This window comes from Myotis myotis, unplaced genomic scaffold (assembly GCF_014108235.1).
Source record: "Myotis myotis isolate mMyoMyo1 unplaced genomic scaffold, mMyoMyo1.p scaffold_m19_p_17, whole genome shotgun sequence".
NCBI lineage: Eukaryota > Metazoa > Chordata > Mammalia > Chiroptera > Vespertilionidae > Myotis > Myotis myotis.
In genome coordinates this window covers 24,889,978-24,907,372 of record NW_023416321.1, presented here as the reverse complement: position 1 = coordinate 24,907,372, position 17,395 = coordinate 24,889,978, and the positions used below count along the sequence as shown (strand labels likewise).

The 17,395-nt window shown below is 49.4% G+C and overlaps 1 protein-coding gene across 9 annotated transcripts in view; it reads left to right on the top strand.

The window, feature by feature from the left end:
• The window catches only part of MSI2 (musashi RNA binding protein 2), a 355,927-nt gene that overhangs the window by 214,240 nt on the left and 124,292 nt on the right, over nucleotides 1-17,395 (top strand). For all 9 annotated transcript variants that reach the window (XM_036340471.1, XM_036340468.1, XM_036340473.1 and 6 more), the window contains exon 7: nucleotides 13,744-13,792. In XM_036340471.1, coding sequence (XP_036196364.1) covers nucleotides 13,744-13,792 — 49 coding nt within the window. The remainder of the gene's footprint in view (nucleotides 1-13,743; nucleotides 13,793-17,395) is intronic.

Here is a 17,395-nt window from a genome sequence, read left to right as displayed (position 1 = left end):
TTGTGGTTCACCGCTGATGGCCAAGGTCAGGTACCTGAGTGCCACATAGCACCTGAGGTCTGCCGGGGCATCATGGCCCTAGAAATGCCATTCGCTCAGAAATCCCAGCCCTGGAGCTAAAGAGGAAAAAACATGACCGATCTGTGCAGTTGAGGAGCAGTTTAATTAAAAACAAAAAGATACGAAAGTGAATTAGCCCAAAATCTCCATGGGCACCATCACTGGCAGAGGGAGGACCCGCGAGAGGAGGAGAGAGAGGTCCCCTCTTATTTAAGTTCTGTTGTCATGGAACCCTTAGGCTTGATATGGGGTAAGGACTTCTCACAGTCTGGTGTGTGGCGAGCGTTTGTCTTTGTTAATTTGTGTGGGGAAGGGTAGTAATGAATCTACGGAAAAGGGCTGCTGGCTTCTGCGCTGTTTCACAGGGTATTTAAAGTAACAACACCTGACAGTTTACCAGCAGCTAAGAAGTTTTTCTGCTTCAGAAAGCAAAATATTTTAGGAGTTGTGCAACTTGTATAAATGATTTCTAAAAATTAGGGTGCAGCAAATAATGCACTTCTCAGCAAAGAACTGAAGACTTCATCAAATCATAAAGTTAGCGAGTGGCAGGAAGGCAGGGGTGGGCCCATGGGGTGCAACGCAGGTGTGCTGTGTAGCCCGTCATCCTTGTTTAATTTCCTTTCTCTCTGGCCCCAATTTGAATTGCCAAAATATGTTAGATTGCAGTGCATTATTTCATCCGCCTGCTTTGTATTCCTCTTTACCACAAACAGATGAAAAGCATAGCACTAAAGCAAATTGACAGCTCTTGAAATGAGAAAGATCTTTATCCTTCAGAGTGTTGATGTAGAAATAAGTGAAAGAAAAACATGCTTGTTGGGTCTTGAAGCAGCTTGGAATGGTACCGTTATTTTTAAGGGTAGACGAGGGTCTTTCTCTCTCTCTTCTTTCTTCCCTTTTAGAGAGTTGTGTAGCTTGGGGATTACATAGAAGGGTTGGTTTTCCTGTCAATACTCATTTACAGAGATCTGAGCCATTACCTGGACATTAGGAGCAGGTGAGATGGTTTCCATCCTGGGGGTCAACAGAAGGAACGTGGGGTGTTCAGGTTGACTTCAATACTTCAGAAAAGCCCTGGCCAGTTTGCTCCGTGGTTAGAGTGTCAGCCTGAGGACTGAAGGGTCATGGGTTTGATAACCGGTCAAGGGCATGTACCTGGATTACAGGTTTCGCAGCCCCAGTAAGGGTGCATGCGGGAGGCAACCAGTCCATGTGTCTCTCTCATGTCGATGTTTCTCTCTCTCTTCCCTTCCTCCCTCTCTTCCCCCTCTCTCCAGAAATCAATGGGAAAAATATTCTCAGGTGAGGATTAAAAAAAAAAAGTCTTAAAAAAAGTCTATTAGCCATCATGGTTACCCTACCCCAAACAGCATGAGAGACAACTAAAATGTCCAGGTATGCTTGCTTTAGACAGCCCTAGTCACCCCGTGCTGGCAGGAACCCCAATTTTACAATTATGAAAAGTCTTGACAAGTACATTTCCATGCTTCAGAAGTAGTAATAAGTAAAGTGTGTTTAATGTATGAAGTATCTCGAAGCATAAGATCCCTGTTTCAAAAATTAAAACAAAAGAGGGGGGCCTTGGCGGCTTAAAAAAGAAAGTTGGAAATCACTGGATTTGATGTCTTTTGTATCTGAAATTTTTTTCTTTATCCTGCAAAATCTTTCTGAAAATCAATAAACACTTACTGTGCACTCATTTATGTATTAGTGACTCCAGTGGGTGCTGCAGGTTTGCAGAGCTATCAAATTTTCTGAGGACCAGGGAAGACAATGAGACGGGTGGGGAACTGCCAACACAGACAGATACTCGTGTGATGATAAAATAGTATTTCAGAGCGTGATATGCCCGTGCCAGGTATGAGACACAGGTAAAGGATGTGTCTTTCCTCTGTAGAAAGACGCTTATTTATGTGCACTGTATCCAAATCAAGAGAAATTAAGGCAGAATTATTGGCCTTATAAACTGATTGCTACTGGGTTTGTTGAAATAATGAGCCCCCTTGTGGTTTTTAAAACTTTGTTATTATAAATTTTTATTTTTCAATAGTGTCGGACTCACCAAAAGTTGTAAAAATACCACAAAGAACTCTTGCGTACCCTTCACCCAGTTTCCTATGGTATCTCCCATAATCTTAGCACACTGTGAGAACCAGGGAATTGGCGCTGGTAGGCCATGATCTCTGACAGGCACTCGTGTGTGATCGTGCACGCTTGCATGTGCACGGTTTTCTGAAATCGTATTGCTTGTGTAGTCTCTAGTGACCATCACCACAGTCAGGACAAGAACCATTCCATCGCTGAAAAGAAACTCCTTATGCAATAGCCACCTCCCTCCCCCGCCGTCCCTGGCAACCACTAATCTGTTCTCCATCCCTATAATTTTGTCATTTCGAGAATGTTTTAGAAATGGAATCATACAGTATAGAAGAGCCTTTGAGACTGACGTTCCTCCGTCAGTGTAATTCCCTCGGGATGCATTCAGGTTGTGTGCCGGCAGCAGTTTGTTTCTTTCTGTTGCGAGGAGAGTTCCACTCTAGGGTGTGCTTCCTTTCCCCATCCTCTGTGAAGTCTGGGTGATTGGCATCCACCTCATTACAGCACAGTACCTACAGCAAAGTACCACGCCTGCGTGTGCTGTGTACTGGCCATAGCACGTGCCTTCCTGTATGTAATTTCTCTTAAGGTTGAGGGGAAAGTTAATTGTGATCATCACACCTTTTACACGCAGACTTCGCCGCTCTGGAAAGCCTGGCCCAAGATGGTGTGTGGGTGGGATATGAGCCCACTCGGGCCTTGCCTGGAGCCATGGAATCTCGGAGAGGCAGTTTTCTCCTCTGCAGAACAAGTGAGCTGGACTTACACTTTTTGGTTCTTTCCAGCTCAGATATTTGATGATCTCTTTGAACGCGAAGTAACTTTGCCAGGTGACCGAATCTGTAGCCTGTTGCTGCACTTGAACTTCATTCTCAGCAGCATTTTGGAAGATGCTTTGGGAATTTAAAAGTAACAAAGCAGGATTCCTTGAAAATAGTTGGTGGTTCAGACCTTCCTTCTTCATTCTGCTGTTATTTGATAAGGTCTTTGGGTCAGGACATGAACTAGAGCACCTGTGGGGCCCTGGGGGTGACGTTAGGGACCAGGGGGCCGAGGAGATTGGCTCTCGCTCTCAGGCTGCCTTACAGGGAAGAAGCAGGTGTTTCTTCAGATGCCATTGAGCCCCATTAAGAAGCTCTGGGGCGGCCGAAACCGGTTTGGCTCAGTGGATAGAGCGTCGGCCTGCGGACTGAAAGGTCCCAGGTTCGATTCCGGTCAAGGGCATGTACCTTGGTTGCGGGCACATCCCCAGTGGGGAGTGTGCAGAAGGCAGCTGGTCGATGTTTCTCTCTCATCGATGTTTCTAACTCTCTATCCCTCTCCCTTCCTCTCTGTAAAAAATCAATAAAATATATTTAAAAAAAAAAAAAAAGAAGCTCTGGGGCGGGCGGTGCTTGGTGCTCTGAGTCAGGTGCCTGACACCACGCAGTTCACAGGATCCTGCCGTGTGCCAAAATGGGGCTTCGGATCCGAGGATGCTACTATTTCAGGCCTCTCAGTGCTACTTCTGCTGAAGTCAGGCCTGAGCAGCTGGATCAAGGAGGTGGGGTGGAGACACTGAGTTTTTGAAGCTCCAGAAAGAGTTCAGAAGAGCCCCTGGAGAAGGGATTTCTACACTGAGAGTCACTTCTAATCCTGAGTCTGAGTTTCTGAGACTAATGGAACCTCCTCTCCTCCAGTTCCCAGCATTCATTCCAACACTGGGCTGAATTCCTCAGCATCACAGGCTGGTGGGGAGGGAAGGACCTGGGGTTCTGGAGGTCCCTGTGACCCCTTCACATCACCTCCTTCCTCCCCAGGTGCAGTCAGGAGAGAGGCAGGGCTCTGGAATCTGCTGGACCAATCTACTCTCATCCCAGTGGCGGGAGACAGTGTGGGGTAGGGAGCCTCCCTGGCACAAGGGGGTCAGAAAGTCCAAGGGTCATTTTGAACCTGAATTGTTTTCATCTGTGCTCTGCAACCAACTCTGTGTTGGACAGAGTCTTAAGCAATATTGGCTTGATGAATAAATGTGTCACCTTGACAAAGCTCGCTCTCTCACTCATTCTCCATCCTCACTGGCCTTTCTGGTAAAGGGGTCCAGGTGGAGGTTCACCTACAGGGCCTGCACCCACCAGCTTCCTTCCTCAAGGCCCTGGGCTTTCCAAGGTGCAGAGAAGCCCTCTGTCCCATCGACACGTCATGCCCCCCGATCCGCCCCATTCTCCGGGCAGGAAGTAGATGCAAATGGCCCAAGGGATTGAAATCAGGATTGGAACCTAGACTTTACAAGCCTCCAAAACCCCTCTCCCCTCCCCAGGCTTATGGCTGCAGCTACGCTTGTCACCATTCGAGATTGCATTGGCCACAGGAGATGCGGATGATTTTTCCATTTGGTCCTGATGTTTATTTCATGCCCATCAATATCAGCCTGTATTAGGACAGATGAGGTGGTTATTTACAGGCTGTGCATTTTCACACTTGGTAATTATAAACCCTCCCCCTGTTCGGTCAGAGTCGTAGAGATCTATTTTGGCAATTAGCAGTTTAGTATTTGTTTAATGGGAATGCAAGAGAGTGTTACGGCACATCAGCGCTCCACTAATGATTCGCCTGTCTCCTCTGGAGCTGGCAGGTTTGGGCCTTTTTCATGGTAGGTAAGGCCTGATGGAGAGAGGCTGGAGGGGGAAGAAAGGAGCATTTGGCAGCCTGTACACACACTTGCATACATGCACGCACGCACGCACGCACGCACGTGCTCACAACCAGTGCCGTAAACAGGCCGTGGGTTTCCAGAGCATAGCAGCCGCCACTCGAAGGCACCTCACACAAGAGGCCATTAGGCCAGATGCCATTTCCGTGTGACAGCTGTCAAGCCTGCTGGAACCAACTGCTTCTCCTCCATCAGTTCGTGCCCAGGCCCTCTCTCTCGGGGTCCCGGGCTTTGCCAGCTCAGACAGAAGGGAGCCCCTACCCCCCGCCATACATTCCCCAGACAGACTCTCGCTTCCCTTGCTCAGTTTTGAGGTGGGTCGTCCTGGGACTGCTCCCCCAAGGATGTGCTGGTTCTGCTAGTGGCTGTCCCTTTCTAAAAGGAAACATCCCCCTCTGTTTTTCTTTTCACTTTGCCTTTCTGATCATCCCCACTTCTGAGCCTATCACTCTCTCCTTTGTTATCCCATCGCCTCTCTTAACTTTTTGCTAGGGTTCTAAGGCAGTGTTTGTTGACTGATTCATTGAGGAGACAATGACACTGTAACCAAACAAAAAACAACAACAGAGGTTCAGCTGCCTGACACAGCAAAAGCGAAAGCAGGTGCTGATGCAAAAGGAAAGAGGCTTTCTTTATTCAGGAGCCACACGACCTGGAAGAACAGCAGATTCCTGTCTCAAAGACCACTCTCTCTTCCTGCTCCAGCCCACCATTCTAACAGGGATAGGGAGGGGAGGGCTTTTATTTCTATCCAATTATCTTTGTAGCTTTTGGCACACTCAGTGCAAGACCCTCCTCTTGAGCCATCTTGGTCAGTGGGAGAGACTCCCCCAAGCTCCAACCGACTATCTACAGTAAGCATGTCAAACTCACGGCTGACTATCTATAGCAAGCATGTCAGACTCACGGCCGGCTAGCTACAGCAAGCATGTCAAACTCACGGCCGGCGGGCCGCATGCCTCGTTTCCTTAAATGAGGCATGTGGCCTGCTGGCCAAGAGTTTCACATGCTTGATTTAGAACAGTGGTTCTCAACCTGTGGGTCGAGACCCCTTTGGGGGTCGAACGACCCTTTCACAGGGGTCGCCTAAGACCATCAGAAAACACATATATAATTATATATTGTTTTTGTGATTAATCACTATGCTTTAATTATGTTTAATTTGTAACAATGAAATTGGGGGTCACCACAACATGAGGAACTGTATTAAAGGGTTGCGGCATTAGGAAGGTTGAGAACCACTGATCTAGAGTAATAGTACTATGCTAAGCCCTCGGGATTCAAAAAGGTAGAAGACAGTTAAGGGAGACCAGTAGAAAGACAGAGGGGCTTATCTGGTTTTAAATCTCGACTCCACCAGGTACTGCATGTGTGATCCTAGGCAAGTCAACTGCAGTGAGCCACAATTTTCTCACCTACACAGAGTGGGGCAAAAGTAGGTTTGCAGTTGGAATGGAAAATTATGCAATAATTAATAAATAACGATACAAGAATAAACTCTGTGTTTCATGTACTCCCAGCTATAAACCTACTTTTGCCCCACCCTGTACAAGGGTGTGATAATATCTACCTCGGAGCTATTGTGATAATTAAATGAGCTTTTTGCAAATTGCCTGTTAAGCTCCAGTGAGTGGTGGCTGTTATAATCATTTCAGGGGCACGAGCATTTCATAACTTAGAGTCTGATATCTGCTTGTGGAGTCAGGATCTCTGAGCAGGAGGCTTTGCCTTCTGAATCAACAGGATAACGTTTAGAGACCCCAACCTCTCAACTCCATGGACAAGTGTCCACTTGTCAACTCTTAACTGCTGTCTGGTGAACACAGGTGTTTATGTGTTTAAGTTAAAAAGTAAATAGGGAGCCCTGGCCGGTTTGGCTCAGTGGATAGAGTGTCGGCTTGTGGACTCAAGGATCCCGGGTTCGATTCCTGTCAGGGCATGTACCTTGGTTTCGGGCACATCCCCAGTGGGGGGTGTGCAGGAGGCAGCTGATCGATGTTTCTTTCTCATTGATGTTTCTAACTCTCTGTTCCTCTCCCTTCCTCTCTAAAAAATCAATAAAATATATATATATATATATATATATATATATATATTTTTTAAAGTAAATAGGGAAAAGGAATGAGCCCACAAGAATTTTTTTTCAAGTAAAAGTAGAAAAAAATAGGATTAGTAAAGAAGAGTCTTGCCAATGGGGATTTTCTGGCCTTCTGTGAAGAGTTTAGGAAAATGTACTTAGCACTCCGAACTAAAGAATGGTAATATTTGTTATATGTATTTTACTACAATAAAAGGGGAGCTTAGGAAAAGAAACTGAGTGGACTGTTTCTCTTGTCATTCAATTAAAGGCATGGGCATAAGTTAAAATAAGATGCACTTTCAGGTGGATGCAAACTAGAAGTTTTTGAATAAAGCAAGATAGTGCCTAACCCAGTGGTTCTCAACCTTGGCTGCACATTAGAATCACCTGGGAATCTTTTTAAAATCCTGATTTCTGGGCCTCATCCTCTGGAAATTCTGTTTCTTTGTTACTAATGTTGTGGCCCCACCCCATAACAAAGAAACAGAATTTCCAGAGGATGAGACCCAGAAATCAGGATTTTAAAAAGATTCCCAGGTGATTCTAATGTGCAGCCAAGGTTGAGAACCACTGGCCTAACCGGTAAGCTTTGAGGGTGGCTCCATGCTGCAGCCTCCCTGCGGGAGATGCACAGAGATGGGGGTGGCTGAGAGGCTTGCATGCCTGCAGCAAGGAGGTGACAAGCACCTGAGATGGGGCAGGCAGGCAAGGGCTGGCCAGGTGAGATTTGGACTCAGGAGACCAGCAGCTGAGTCCTGGGCCCAGCCCCTGTCAGCTCCAGTGAGGAGACTGAGGCTCATAGAACAAGAACCTGGGGTTGTGAGGACCAAAACGATAATAATATATGTGAAAGTATTGGTGGTGGTGAGAGGACAGCAACGAGTCTGCTATGTCTTCTTAAAGTCCTGTATCCAGTTTCTGAGCTTCTTTCGGAACAGAACTTTGATTCTCTTACCCTAAGACCAAGACGAGGTGAGGCGAGTCCCCTGAACGCAGCATGTGGTAAAGAGCCTGGCTGTTCCTGACTTCTGGCAGGGGAGAAAGAGCCCATCTGTAGGCAGCCGAAGGCCCACGTAATACCCTTCTATTCAGGGCCCATCTTTACATGTATGCGCTGTGATTAAGGCTCAACTCAGCTGTATTCACCCATTGAGAACAGGGGTTCTCAGCCTGGGCTGCACCCTGGAATCACGAGGGAGCTTTAACCGTCCCCTGCTGGGCTCCCCACTCCAGAGTGCTATTTAGCAGGTGGGGTGGAGCCTCGGCAGCAGGGCTATTAAAAGTTCTTCAGGTGATCCTGGTGAACAGTCCAGGTTGACAACCACTTATCTGGACTTCAGTGAGCTGATGGGATTTCCCCGTCGGCTTCCTGTTCTCCTCCATTCTTCCCATTGGACGGCGATTACAGAGACCAGCCTCAGGCTTTGGTGGCTGGAGCTTATTGACTAGTCTCATTTCTATAAACTAGACCTCATTTCTGGACTTCGGGGTGCTTTGTTTCTGCAGACTGGTTGGGGAGACGTGGAGAACAGCGCCATCCTAGCCTGAGACAGCCCGGAGCTCAGGCTGCCTCTGTGTCCAGCACAAATGCCGGCCTTCCTATATACAAGTCTCCACTCTTGCGAGTTTAGTGCCTTGAGTTTATGGAGCATAATGCGGCCTGTGAAGTCCCACGCTATAGTATTGTGGTATTACATTTACAGGCATTTATTTAAACTAACACTTGAAGCGTTTGAGTGGGAGCAGGAAGCGAAATTCAAGGGCATTTGTTCTGGGGGAGTTTGAAGAGCTGCATTTCTTTTTTCTTTTTTTTTTTCTCCCTTCTCCCTCTTCGTGTCTGGCCAGATAATTTAAGGATCATTTGAAGTGCCATTTCCTGCTGGGTTCTTGATATGTATGGTGTGTGGGTGTTCTGTATTTATATCCCAAGAGGAGTAGGAAATTTCTCAGGGTGTGCTGGCCACAGCAAAGCTCTGGGACATCCTCACAGAGCGGAGAGTTTGCAGAGGAATGGTGGTGAATTCCATGCTCCCAGCTGTCCCAGCCGGTTCTGCGGCCCGTGTTAGCATTCCAGGTAGAGAGTCTGTGCGAATGGATCTTAGGTGACCACCTCATACCATTCCCTCCGTTCACAGATGAGAAACTGAAAGACAGGGATGGGAGGTGACTTGTCCTCAGTGAGATCCCTGGAGATGGCAGTAGATCCTGGGTCCTGCCCATGGCTCTGTGCAACCCTGCCCGGCACGCTCTGCTGCCTCCTGGCACCTGCTGAGTTATTACCAGCAACTCTCCCATTTAGCCGCGTCCTAGGAACAAGTTTTCTTTGTTCCCGAATCAAAGTCATTCATTTACTATGTTGTTGGGGAGCCAAAACCTCAGGCAGGAGAAGCAACAGTCTGGGGGTACATTCTAGGGTTCCACCCTTTGGCCATCCAAGTTGACAAACAGAAGTTTTGATCTCTCCTTTGGGAGCTTCTTTGCTTTGTGACTTGAAAGGTTTCCTCTTCAGTTAGCACAGGAGCTGGCTACAGTCTCACCTCTGGATGCGGTCAGCACCATCTGGCTGCTTCTGAAATCACCCAGCAAGGATGTCTGGCTCACAATAAATCTTTTGACTCATTATAGAGAGGGTTTGCTCATTCATTAAATGAATTAGGATTAGAGAGGCATCACCCACTGACTTGAGTGCTAATTATGGCTGATTTTCATGGTGCTCATTTAGTGAGGAGCATGTTGCCAATTTCTCTTTGGTGCTCCTGGGATCTCAGGCTCCACCCTTGCTGCTGGGGTGAGATTTAGAAGTGGTCCCTTCACACCCTAATACCTGTATTCCACTTGCATTGTGGAACCTGATAGTTTATGACTCAGCCCACTTTCTGCAGTTTATCTCCTGCCACCCCTTTTCTTGCCTTTGTTCATTGACTGGAATTATTGAAACTGCCTGTGTATCTTAAAAAACTTTTTTTTTTTTTTAGAACAGGGGCCATGTTCGAGTTACCAATTGCTGTAAGAATGCCGTGTAACAAACAGCCACCAAAACCTCCGCAGCAGACAATAGCTGTTTATTTCACGTGTCTAGAGTCCACGGGGAGTGGTTCTCCTGATTGTGGCTGGACTTGCTTGCACATTTTGGGGTTGACTAGCTGTCAGCGAGGCAGGCCTCAGCTGGGGCAACTGAGGGGACTTGGCCATGCTCCACGCGTCTCTCACCCTCCAGCGGGCCAGCCTGGGCATGCCCTTCTCAGGGGGATGGCGGAGGTGCAAGAGAGAACAAGCCGAAACAGGCACACCCTCTGCAGGCTGGGAATACCATTCTCTCCACCTCAGTTTATTGACCATAACAAGTCAAGTTCAGATACACGGGATAAGGAGGTCGACTCTGCTTCTTTGGGGAGAGAAGCTGCAAAATTACAGGGTAAAGGGTATGCGGCCATGAGAGCAATCCCCCCACCAGGGACCTATATCATTTGCCTCTTCTTTGTACTTAGGCTGAAGCTCTGCAAACAGTGAGTGCCTAATAAATATCTGATGCATGAAATTAATAAGTAAAGTTACCATTAGCTAGGTTTTCTAATCAAGATTGAATTGGCTGAGTGATGCACACATTAGCTGGTGTATCTGTTCGAAGGGTCCTGGTGGAATCCGAATTTTTCCTGCATTTGTTGCCAAGAAGTCCCTCTTCTTGTCTTCTTTCCCATCGTGCTTTCCCATCATCATTCTCAGGATTGTAGACTATAAACATCCAAGAGACAGGGAACAAAGGGGCGAAGGACTGCCAGACTGAAGTGCATCTCCTGCCCCCGGGAGAGAAATTTGTTTCCTGTATCGAGCGCCAAGTGTATGCAAAGAGGAGGAAGCGGCTCTGCCCAGTGTCTTTGACCTTTGCTCTTGTTTCTCATCCCTAGAGTAGCACCCAGAAAGTGGTCCACAGGCCTGGCGCGGCGTGAGCACTGCCCGGGAGCTGGGTGGAAATGCAAATGCACTGAATCAGACACTCTGGGGGTCTGTGTTTTCACAAGCCCTCCAGGTAATTCTGAGGTGGATGGAGTTCAAGAAACCCTGCCCCAACCCCAGGCCATCGAGCTAACATTATAGCTCCCGCTGTTGACCCTCGGATGTGATGTGTGCATGGTGTACGCCTCGGAGAATGTGACAGAAATAAATGTTCAGGACACCCTGGTGTTCAGACCACGTTGGCTGTTCTCAGCCATCTCACATCCAAGTTACTTTCTCCTGCTTTGTCGTTCGCTTATCAGGGGTGGGCAAACTTTTTGACTCGAGGGCCACAATGGGTTCTTAAACTGGACCAGAGGGCCGGAACAAAAGCATGGATGGAGTGTTTGTGTGAACTAATATAAATTCAAAGTAAACATCATTACATAAAAGGGTACAGTCTTTTTTTTTTTTTTTTTTTTTTTTTTTTAGTTTTATTCATTTCAAACGGGCCAGATCTGACCCGCGGGCCGTAGTTTGCCCACAGCTGGCTTAGATGCACCACCTAGAATGTCAGGGCTCCGTTTCCAACCTGCATTATGTTGTCAGAAGGCACATCTCAAGGTCAGGACAAGTTTCTTCTCTCAAAACAGACTGGGCATGTGCCAGGATGTGGAACAAATATGCTGAGGTCCAGATACCTCCCCTCCTTCTCACTTGCAAACCCCGGGACCATGAGGCTGGTGGGCCCCCATCTTAGTAAAAAGAAACCTGTAAGGCAGGGGAGGGCACTGTCAACCCAAAAGAAATCGCAGTGCTCACCTTGAGAATGAGAGTGGTATTCCTTGAGGATGCATTTCACAAGGGTTAAGGGTTAGTGACCTGAGGTCAGGGGAACCTGTGTTCAGCCCCACAAGGCCCCATGTTCGTCCAGCACCTGAAATGCCTGGTCTGCATGCTGAAGTGGTGGCTGCACAGCCAGCTGATCTACCTGGGTTTCGTATGTGTGTGTGTGGGCGCGGGGGGGGGGGGGGGCGCGCACAGACAGACAGACAAACGAAGTCGTCAGACACACAAAGGTATCAGCTTGCAGGCTCCTGGATTGGATACCAGTTACCTTGACTGTGCCCCTCATTTCCCCAGGACGGAGGAGGCGCACACAAGCCACTTCTGCTTGATTCACATAGAACCGTGAGAACAGCCCGTATGTGAGGCCGTGCTTTTCATTCTATTCAGTCAGTCTTTGTGTATTCAAATTCTTCCCACTTCAGCTCTTGCTGTTCTGCCAGATTTCCATCGCATTGATGGCTTCTCTGAATTAATGTGTTTCGCAATCGCTGAAAAGTTTTCTCTCCCCCAAGCACCGGGGCTTATCCAGATTGATTTTAACCCCCTTTCTCTTTCCTCTCTAGCTATTTCTTAGATGTTTTATTTTGTAAAGTGTTAATGGAATTCTTCTCTCGCCCTGACACTTTATCTATTCGGGGGTCTTTGCCAGTCCCATTGTACAGCTGGACTACAGAGGAAAGAGCTCTATTTGTTCCAACAACGGTTGCCCTAAAAAACGTACACGGCTCCTCCCCCTCACTCACCAGGCTGAGCGAACGTTGGAGGGCAGCGTCAGAAAATGCCCAGACTTAGAAAGAAAAAGAGGGAGCCAGTTACGTACTGATGAAAAGGGGGGGTTGAAAATACATTATTGTAAAAATTCAAAATATTTATTTCCTAAGGGGATCTGAGTTTCAGCACCAAAATATGGCCAACATAGAAGGAAGGCTGTTTTTCTTACTGTTAGACATTTTTCGCTCAAAATAAGGACTTGGCAAACATTTAGAAAATACGGAGAAGGGTGGGAAACAGATGTCACGTTTACCTGCGCAATACCCAGCAGGCCTCCCCCCCACCCACCCGCACCCCAGGCTTTGGAATTCTAATGGAGGCCCAGGGTCTGAATCTGCAACACCATATGCTCAAGTGCGACTACTCTGTGTACAAACAAACCAGTTGGTCTTCTGGTGGTTTTGCCTGAGTGGTGCTCGGGAGGCAGACGCCGTGTTGTGTGTGGCCTCAGCAGGCGCCCGGGAGGCTTATCGAGCCTCTGGCCCAGGAGAGGTCTGCTGAAGGCGCCCCGTCTCCAACTAGCATCTCCTACCCCCATCAGCCTGATGCCCAGAGAGAGAGGGCGGCTCCCTGCTGGAGGAGCACTCACCATGCAAGGCCATTTTCCTCCCAGTGACTGACTTCAGAAATGGGGACCAGAAGGAGAAGGCCCCAGGAGCCTGTTTGTGCAGGCTCGGTTGCTTAGCAACAAAACGGGGCCCTGACTCCAGAAGAGAGTTTTAAGTGAGGCCAGTCCCTCCGAGGTTTGTGTCTGGCTTGCCTACCCCCCTCTTCCATTCTTACCCTGACTTTGCTTTTCCCCCTGTTATATTTGATAGCGTCTGGAAAAATGGATTTGATTTGTCTGGAGGCACCGTTTTAAACCTGGTGTTATTGCTTTATCCAGTGCCTTCCCCCCATCGGAGACTATGGTCTGGGAGGAGTGAGGAATGAATAACCTATGATTTCTTTTCTCAGCCAGCTGAGCTCGGGCCCCAAGCCCATTTGTGAGCCTTCGCGCTCCTTCGAACAGCACTCAGTCCTTTCTAACCACAGGCACACACGGAAGTCGCTCCAGGCTGGGCCTGCTGCCCGACACGTGGTTGTGCTGAGTGGAAAGACTAAAAGACAAGTGACCTCTTTTCCAAGTTTTTGTATTTCCAAATAGTGTTTAATGAGCAACTAGGACTTCTATCATGGAACACCCCCCCCCCCCCAGACTATTTTGTGTGTTTTGTTAACATTCCTAACGCAGCTCTATTCTGTATTTGTTTTGCAGGTGGAGGATGCGATGCTGATGTTCGATAAGACCACCAACAGGCACAGAGGTAAGACCCCCAGTGTATGAAGGTTGCCCCTCTCACCTCAGTCCCACAGACAGAAGGTACAGTGACTGTTCCAGAATGTAGCAGATGGAGTCGACCATCTGTTGAAGACCGGTATGAATGGAGGGCGACAAAGAGGCCAGATACTAGACAGTTCAGACACCCAGCTCCTTTTGGCTCGGGCGCTGTCACTGCATTGTGCAGCCACACCCTACGTCGTTCAGACATACCTCTCATCCTGGCTTGCTCAGTCCTCGCCGAACCTCAGCACCGAGTGATCCCAGTGGAAATCATTCACAGTAATTACTCAATTGAGTTTCCAATTTGCATTGGAGGAGGTGGTTGGGAGCACACTGTCAATCTAAAGAGCCAAAAAGAGAGAGAAGCCTTGCAGGCTGGTGCGATGTGGGAGCCGCACAGACCAGGAGGTGCCCTGTGCCCCCGGAGTGTCTGGAGCGCAGCTGCACTTGCATTTCCTCTTGTGCTCTCACTGCCCCACCCACGTCTCAGGAAATGGGTCTCCACCTGGGGTCTGTGAGCCCTGGGAACAACACACAGAATGTTTGATGTTTGCGTTTTTCTTGGGAGAGTGTCCCGAGCTTTGGACAGATTCTCAAAGGGGTCTCTGACCTCCATTTCCCCCAAAAGAACATGTTAAAATTATTGCTTTAAACAGAAAATTGGAGGGAGCTAAAAAAATCCACCCCAGAGGAAGTAGGGTCAAAGGTTATGGTTCAGCGTTCTGTTCCGGTGTTGGGGGTTCCTATTAACAGGGCAAGATTCCTATTAACAGGGCGTTAATGAGCAGAGCTTCCGAAGGGGCGGCGGCAGGAAGCAGGAAGCCGCGCTCTGGAGAGGAGCTGGAGTGAGCGAGTGTTTCCTTGCCACTTGGATTGCATTTAGATGTTTCTTGTGTTGTTTACACTCTTGCTGTCACCTGTGATTAGAAGCAGTTACCCAGCTCTGACGGTCTGTCTCCTGTTCCGAGCAGGCAGGCTGAGTGAAAGGGAGGAAGGAGTGGGAATCGTCGCTGGCAGGGGTGGGAGCAGGAGGCGGTGTCCTGCGTGCACCGGGTAGTCGGCCTCTCGTGCATCATTTGCAGCGTCCTCAAAAGGGAGAATGGAAAATTGGGCCGGAAACTGGGGTGTCAGCGGCATGTATGTCGGGAAGAACTGGGGAGGAGTCGGGGGTGAGGAGGAAGGGGAGGCAAGGAGAGAAAGGAAGAGCTTACAGGTGAACATGTCTGCCTCTGTCCCCTGCGTTGCTCAGGAGTGAGAGCAAGAGAGTGACAGTGATGAGCAGGCCAGTTATCCTGCAGCAGCATCCACACTGCATCTGCCCGTGTGGCGTCCACGGGCATTGTCTCTTTTCATCTTCACAGCGGCCGCAGGAGCGTGGCTGAAATGCTGGGAAAGTCACTTAACTTCTTCATGCCTCAGTTTGCTCACCTGCAAAACGGGGATGATGCTAGTACTTCCTAAGGTATTGTTCATTGTCACCTGTGCCTCAGTGTTAGCTCTTCTTATTATATTATCATCTTCTCCGTTTTGTTGAGAAAACCAAAGCTCAGAGGGGTAACTGCCACTCCCAAGGTCAGAGCAGGCACTCAAACCGAGGACCGCCGCTTTCAGATTCCCCTCTTTCTCTGTTGTCTCCACGTGGGGATGGGTTTGTTAAGAATGTTTTTGTGTGTTTATATCCAGAGTGGGCGAGGCCCCTCTGAACATGGCACTCGTCTGGGGTTCAGTGTTAGGATTTGTAATCCTGGGAGATTCCCCAGCGGCTTCCAGGCAGTGTTGTCGTTCTTCTTTGAATGTCAATGAATGAAAAGGTATTTTTAATCTTCTGCTCTGGGTCAGGCCCGGGACTAGAGGAGATGATCAGTCTCTCATTTCACCCTCAAAGATGTGCAGGGAATGAGGTTTGTCCTCTGAGGAGTGCAGTGACTCTCAGTGGCCAGAAACTCGGGACATCGGGCTCCTGGGGGCCAGGAAATGTTCTCTCTTACTTCTAACTCATGCTGTGGGCATCCCTGGGTGCAGCGATGGGGAAGTGGTCTCTCTGTGACTGGGTGAGGGAGGCGTGTCCTGTTGTGAGGTGGAGGAAGCTCCAATCCACGGCCCAAAGCAGGCCCTCCCAAGTCAGGACTTCTGGTGGCCGTGGGCGGGTAGAGGCCCTGGAGCATGCATGGTCCTGCCTCAGCCGAGCAGGCCCTGCCTGGCCTCCTTCTGCCCGGCCAGAGTTTCCAGTTCCCATGGGAGATGCAAGACCCCCTTACATCGCTTATGGAGCCAGAACAAGATGACAGGTGGGGTGTCTTAGTCAACAGTTATTAAGAATTTCAAGATGACAGCAGAGCATTCAACCCAAAATGGAGCCCTTCTGAGCAGGGGGGCCGTGTGTGAATGCACAGATCGCCCACCCATGAATGCACCGGGGGGGCGGGGGGGGGGGGCAGCCTGATGCTGCTGGGGCGGGAGAGGAGAGGCAGGAGGGAGGTGCACCCAGAAGTTTCACCAGGAAGGCCCTGACACGCTGCGGAAGCCTGCTCCCCAGTTCCCCTGGGTGGGTGGGAGCTTGGCCCCTTCACCTTTCCCAGCCCCTCCACAGCTGAGGAGGAGTTTCTCCTTGAACTGGGGGCTGAAGCTGGGGCGATACTTCAGTGATTCGGAGCAGTTAGGGGAGGAAAGAAACAAATTATGTGTATGGATCCGGGCAGGGGGGGCGAGGGGCGGCCAACCCTGGCCTGATGGAATGTGCACTTGGAATCAGGTGATAAGCACAAGAAAATAAAATCCTCTGCAGCCACCTTGCCCAACCTTCCCTTCACCCCCTCAGCTTCCTGGTTGCCATGATCTTATCAAGAGGAAAGTGCTGCAGCAGCAGAAGCCCAGGACACCTCCCAGACGGGTGCTGCCTCGGGCTCGCTTCTTAAAGAGCCCGGCCATGAGTCTCTCCGGTTGTCCCAGCACTGGCTCAGCCCACATCCAACTTCTAACCGGAACCTGCCTGCCAGGCAGCCTGGGGCGTTGGCTCGTCCTGAACCCCAGGCATTCTGAAAACCTGTGTCCTTGGAGCTGTGGCAGCTGCTGTCAGGGAAACGACCAGGGCCTGGGCCTGGCCTTGGTTGGGTGCAGCCAGCCACATGCCATTATGAGACAGAGGTCAGGGCAGAATTTCCACTCCTTGCCCCACAGCGGCCCCCTCCTGCCCGCGTTCCCTGCCGGTCTTTAGGGACGAGGGTGGCCCTCAGTTACATTGGCACAGCAGTTTCTTCTGTTCCCATATTACATCTGCACTTGGACCTGCTGGCACCATGGGAAAGGATTCAGGGGACAGGAGACAGTGAGCCCCCCGCCCCCCCAGATTGTGTGTCCCCTGCCCTGGAACAGGAAGAAGATTGAGCAGAAGCTGACTCACACAGAGGGACCCCCTCCCAGCTCCACTGCCCCTTGATTGCAGTGGGGGACATTCCCTAACCTCTCTGAACACCTCAGGCTCCTGCTCTGGAAACCTGGGAACTGGGTGGAGGAGCTCAGGGCCGGACAAATGCTTCCAGCTTTTAGCTTTCTATCTGAGAGACTGTCCAAGATGAACTCCTTTTTC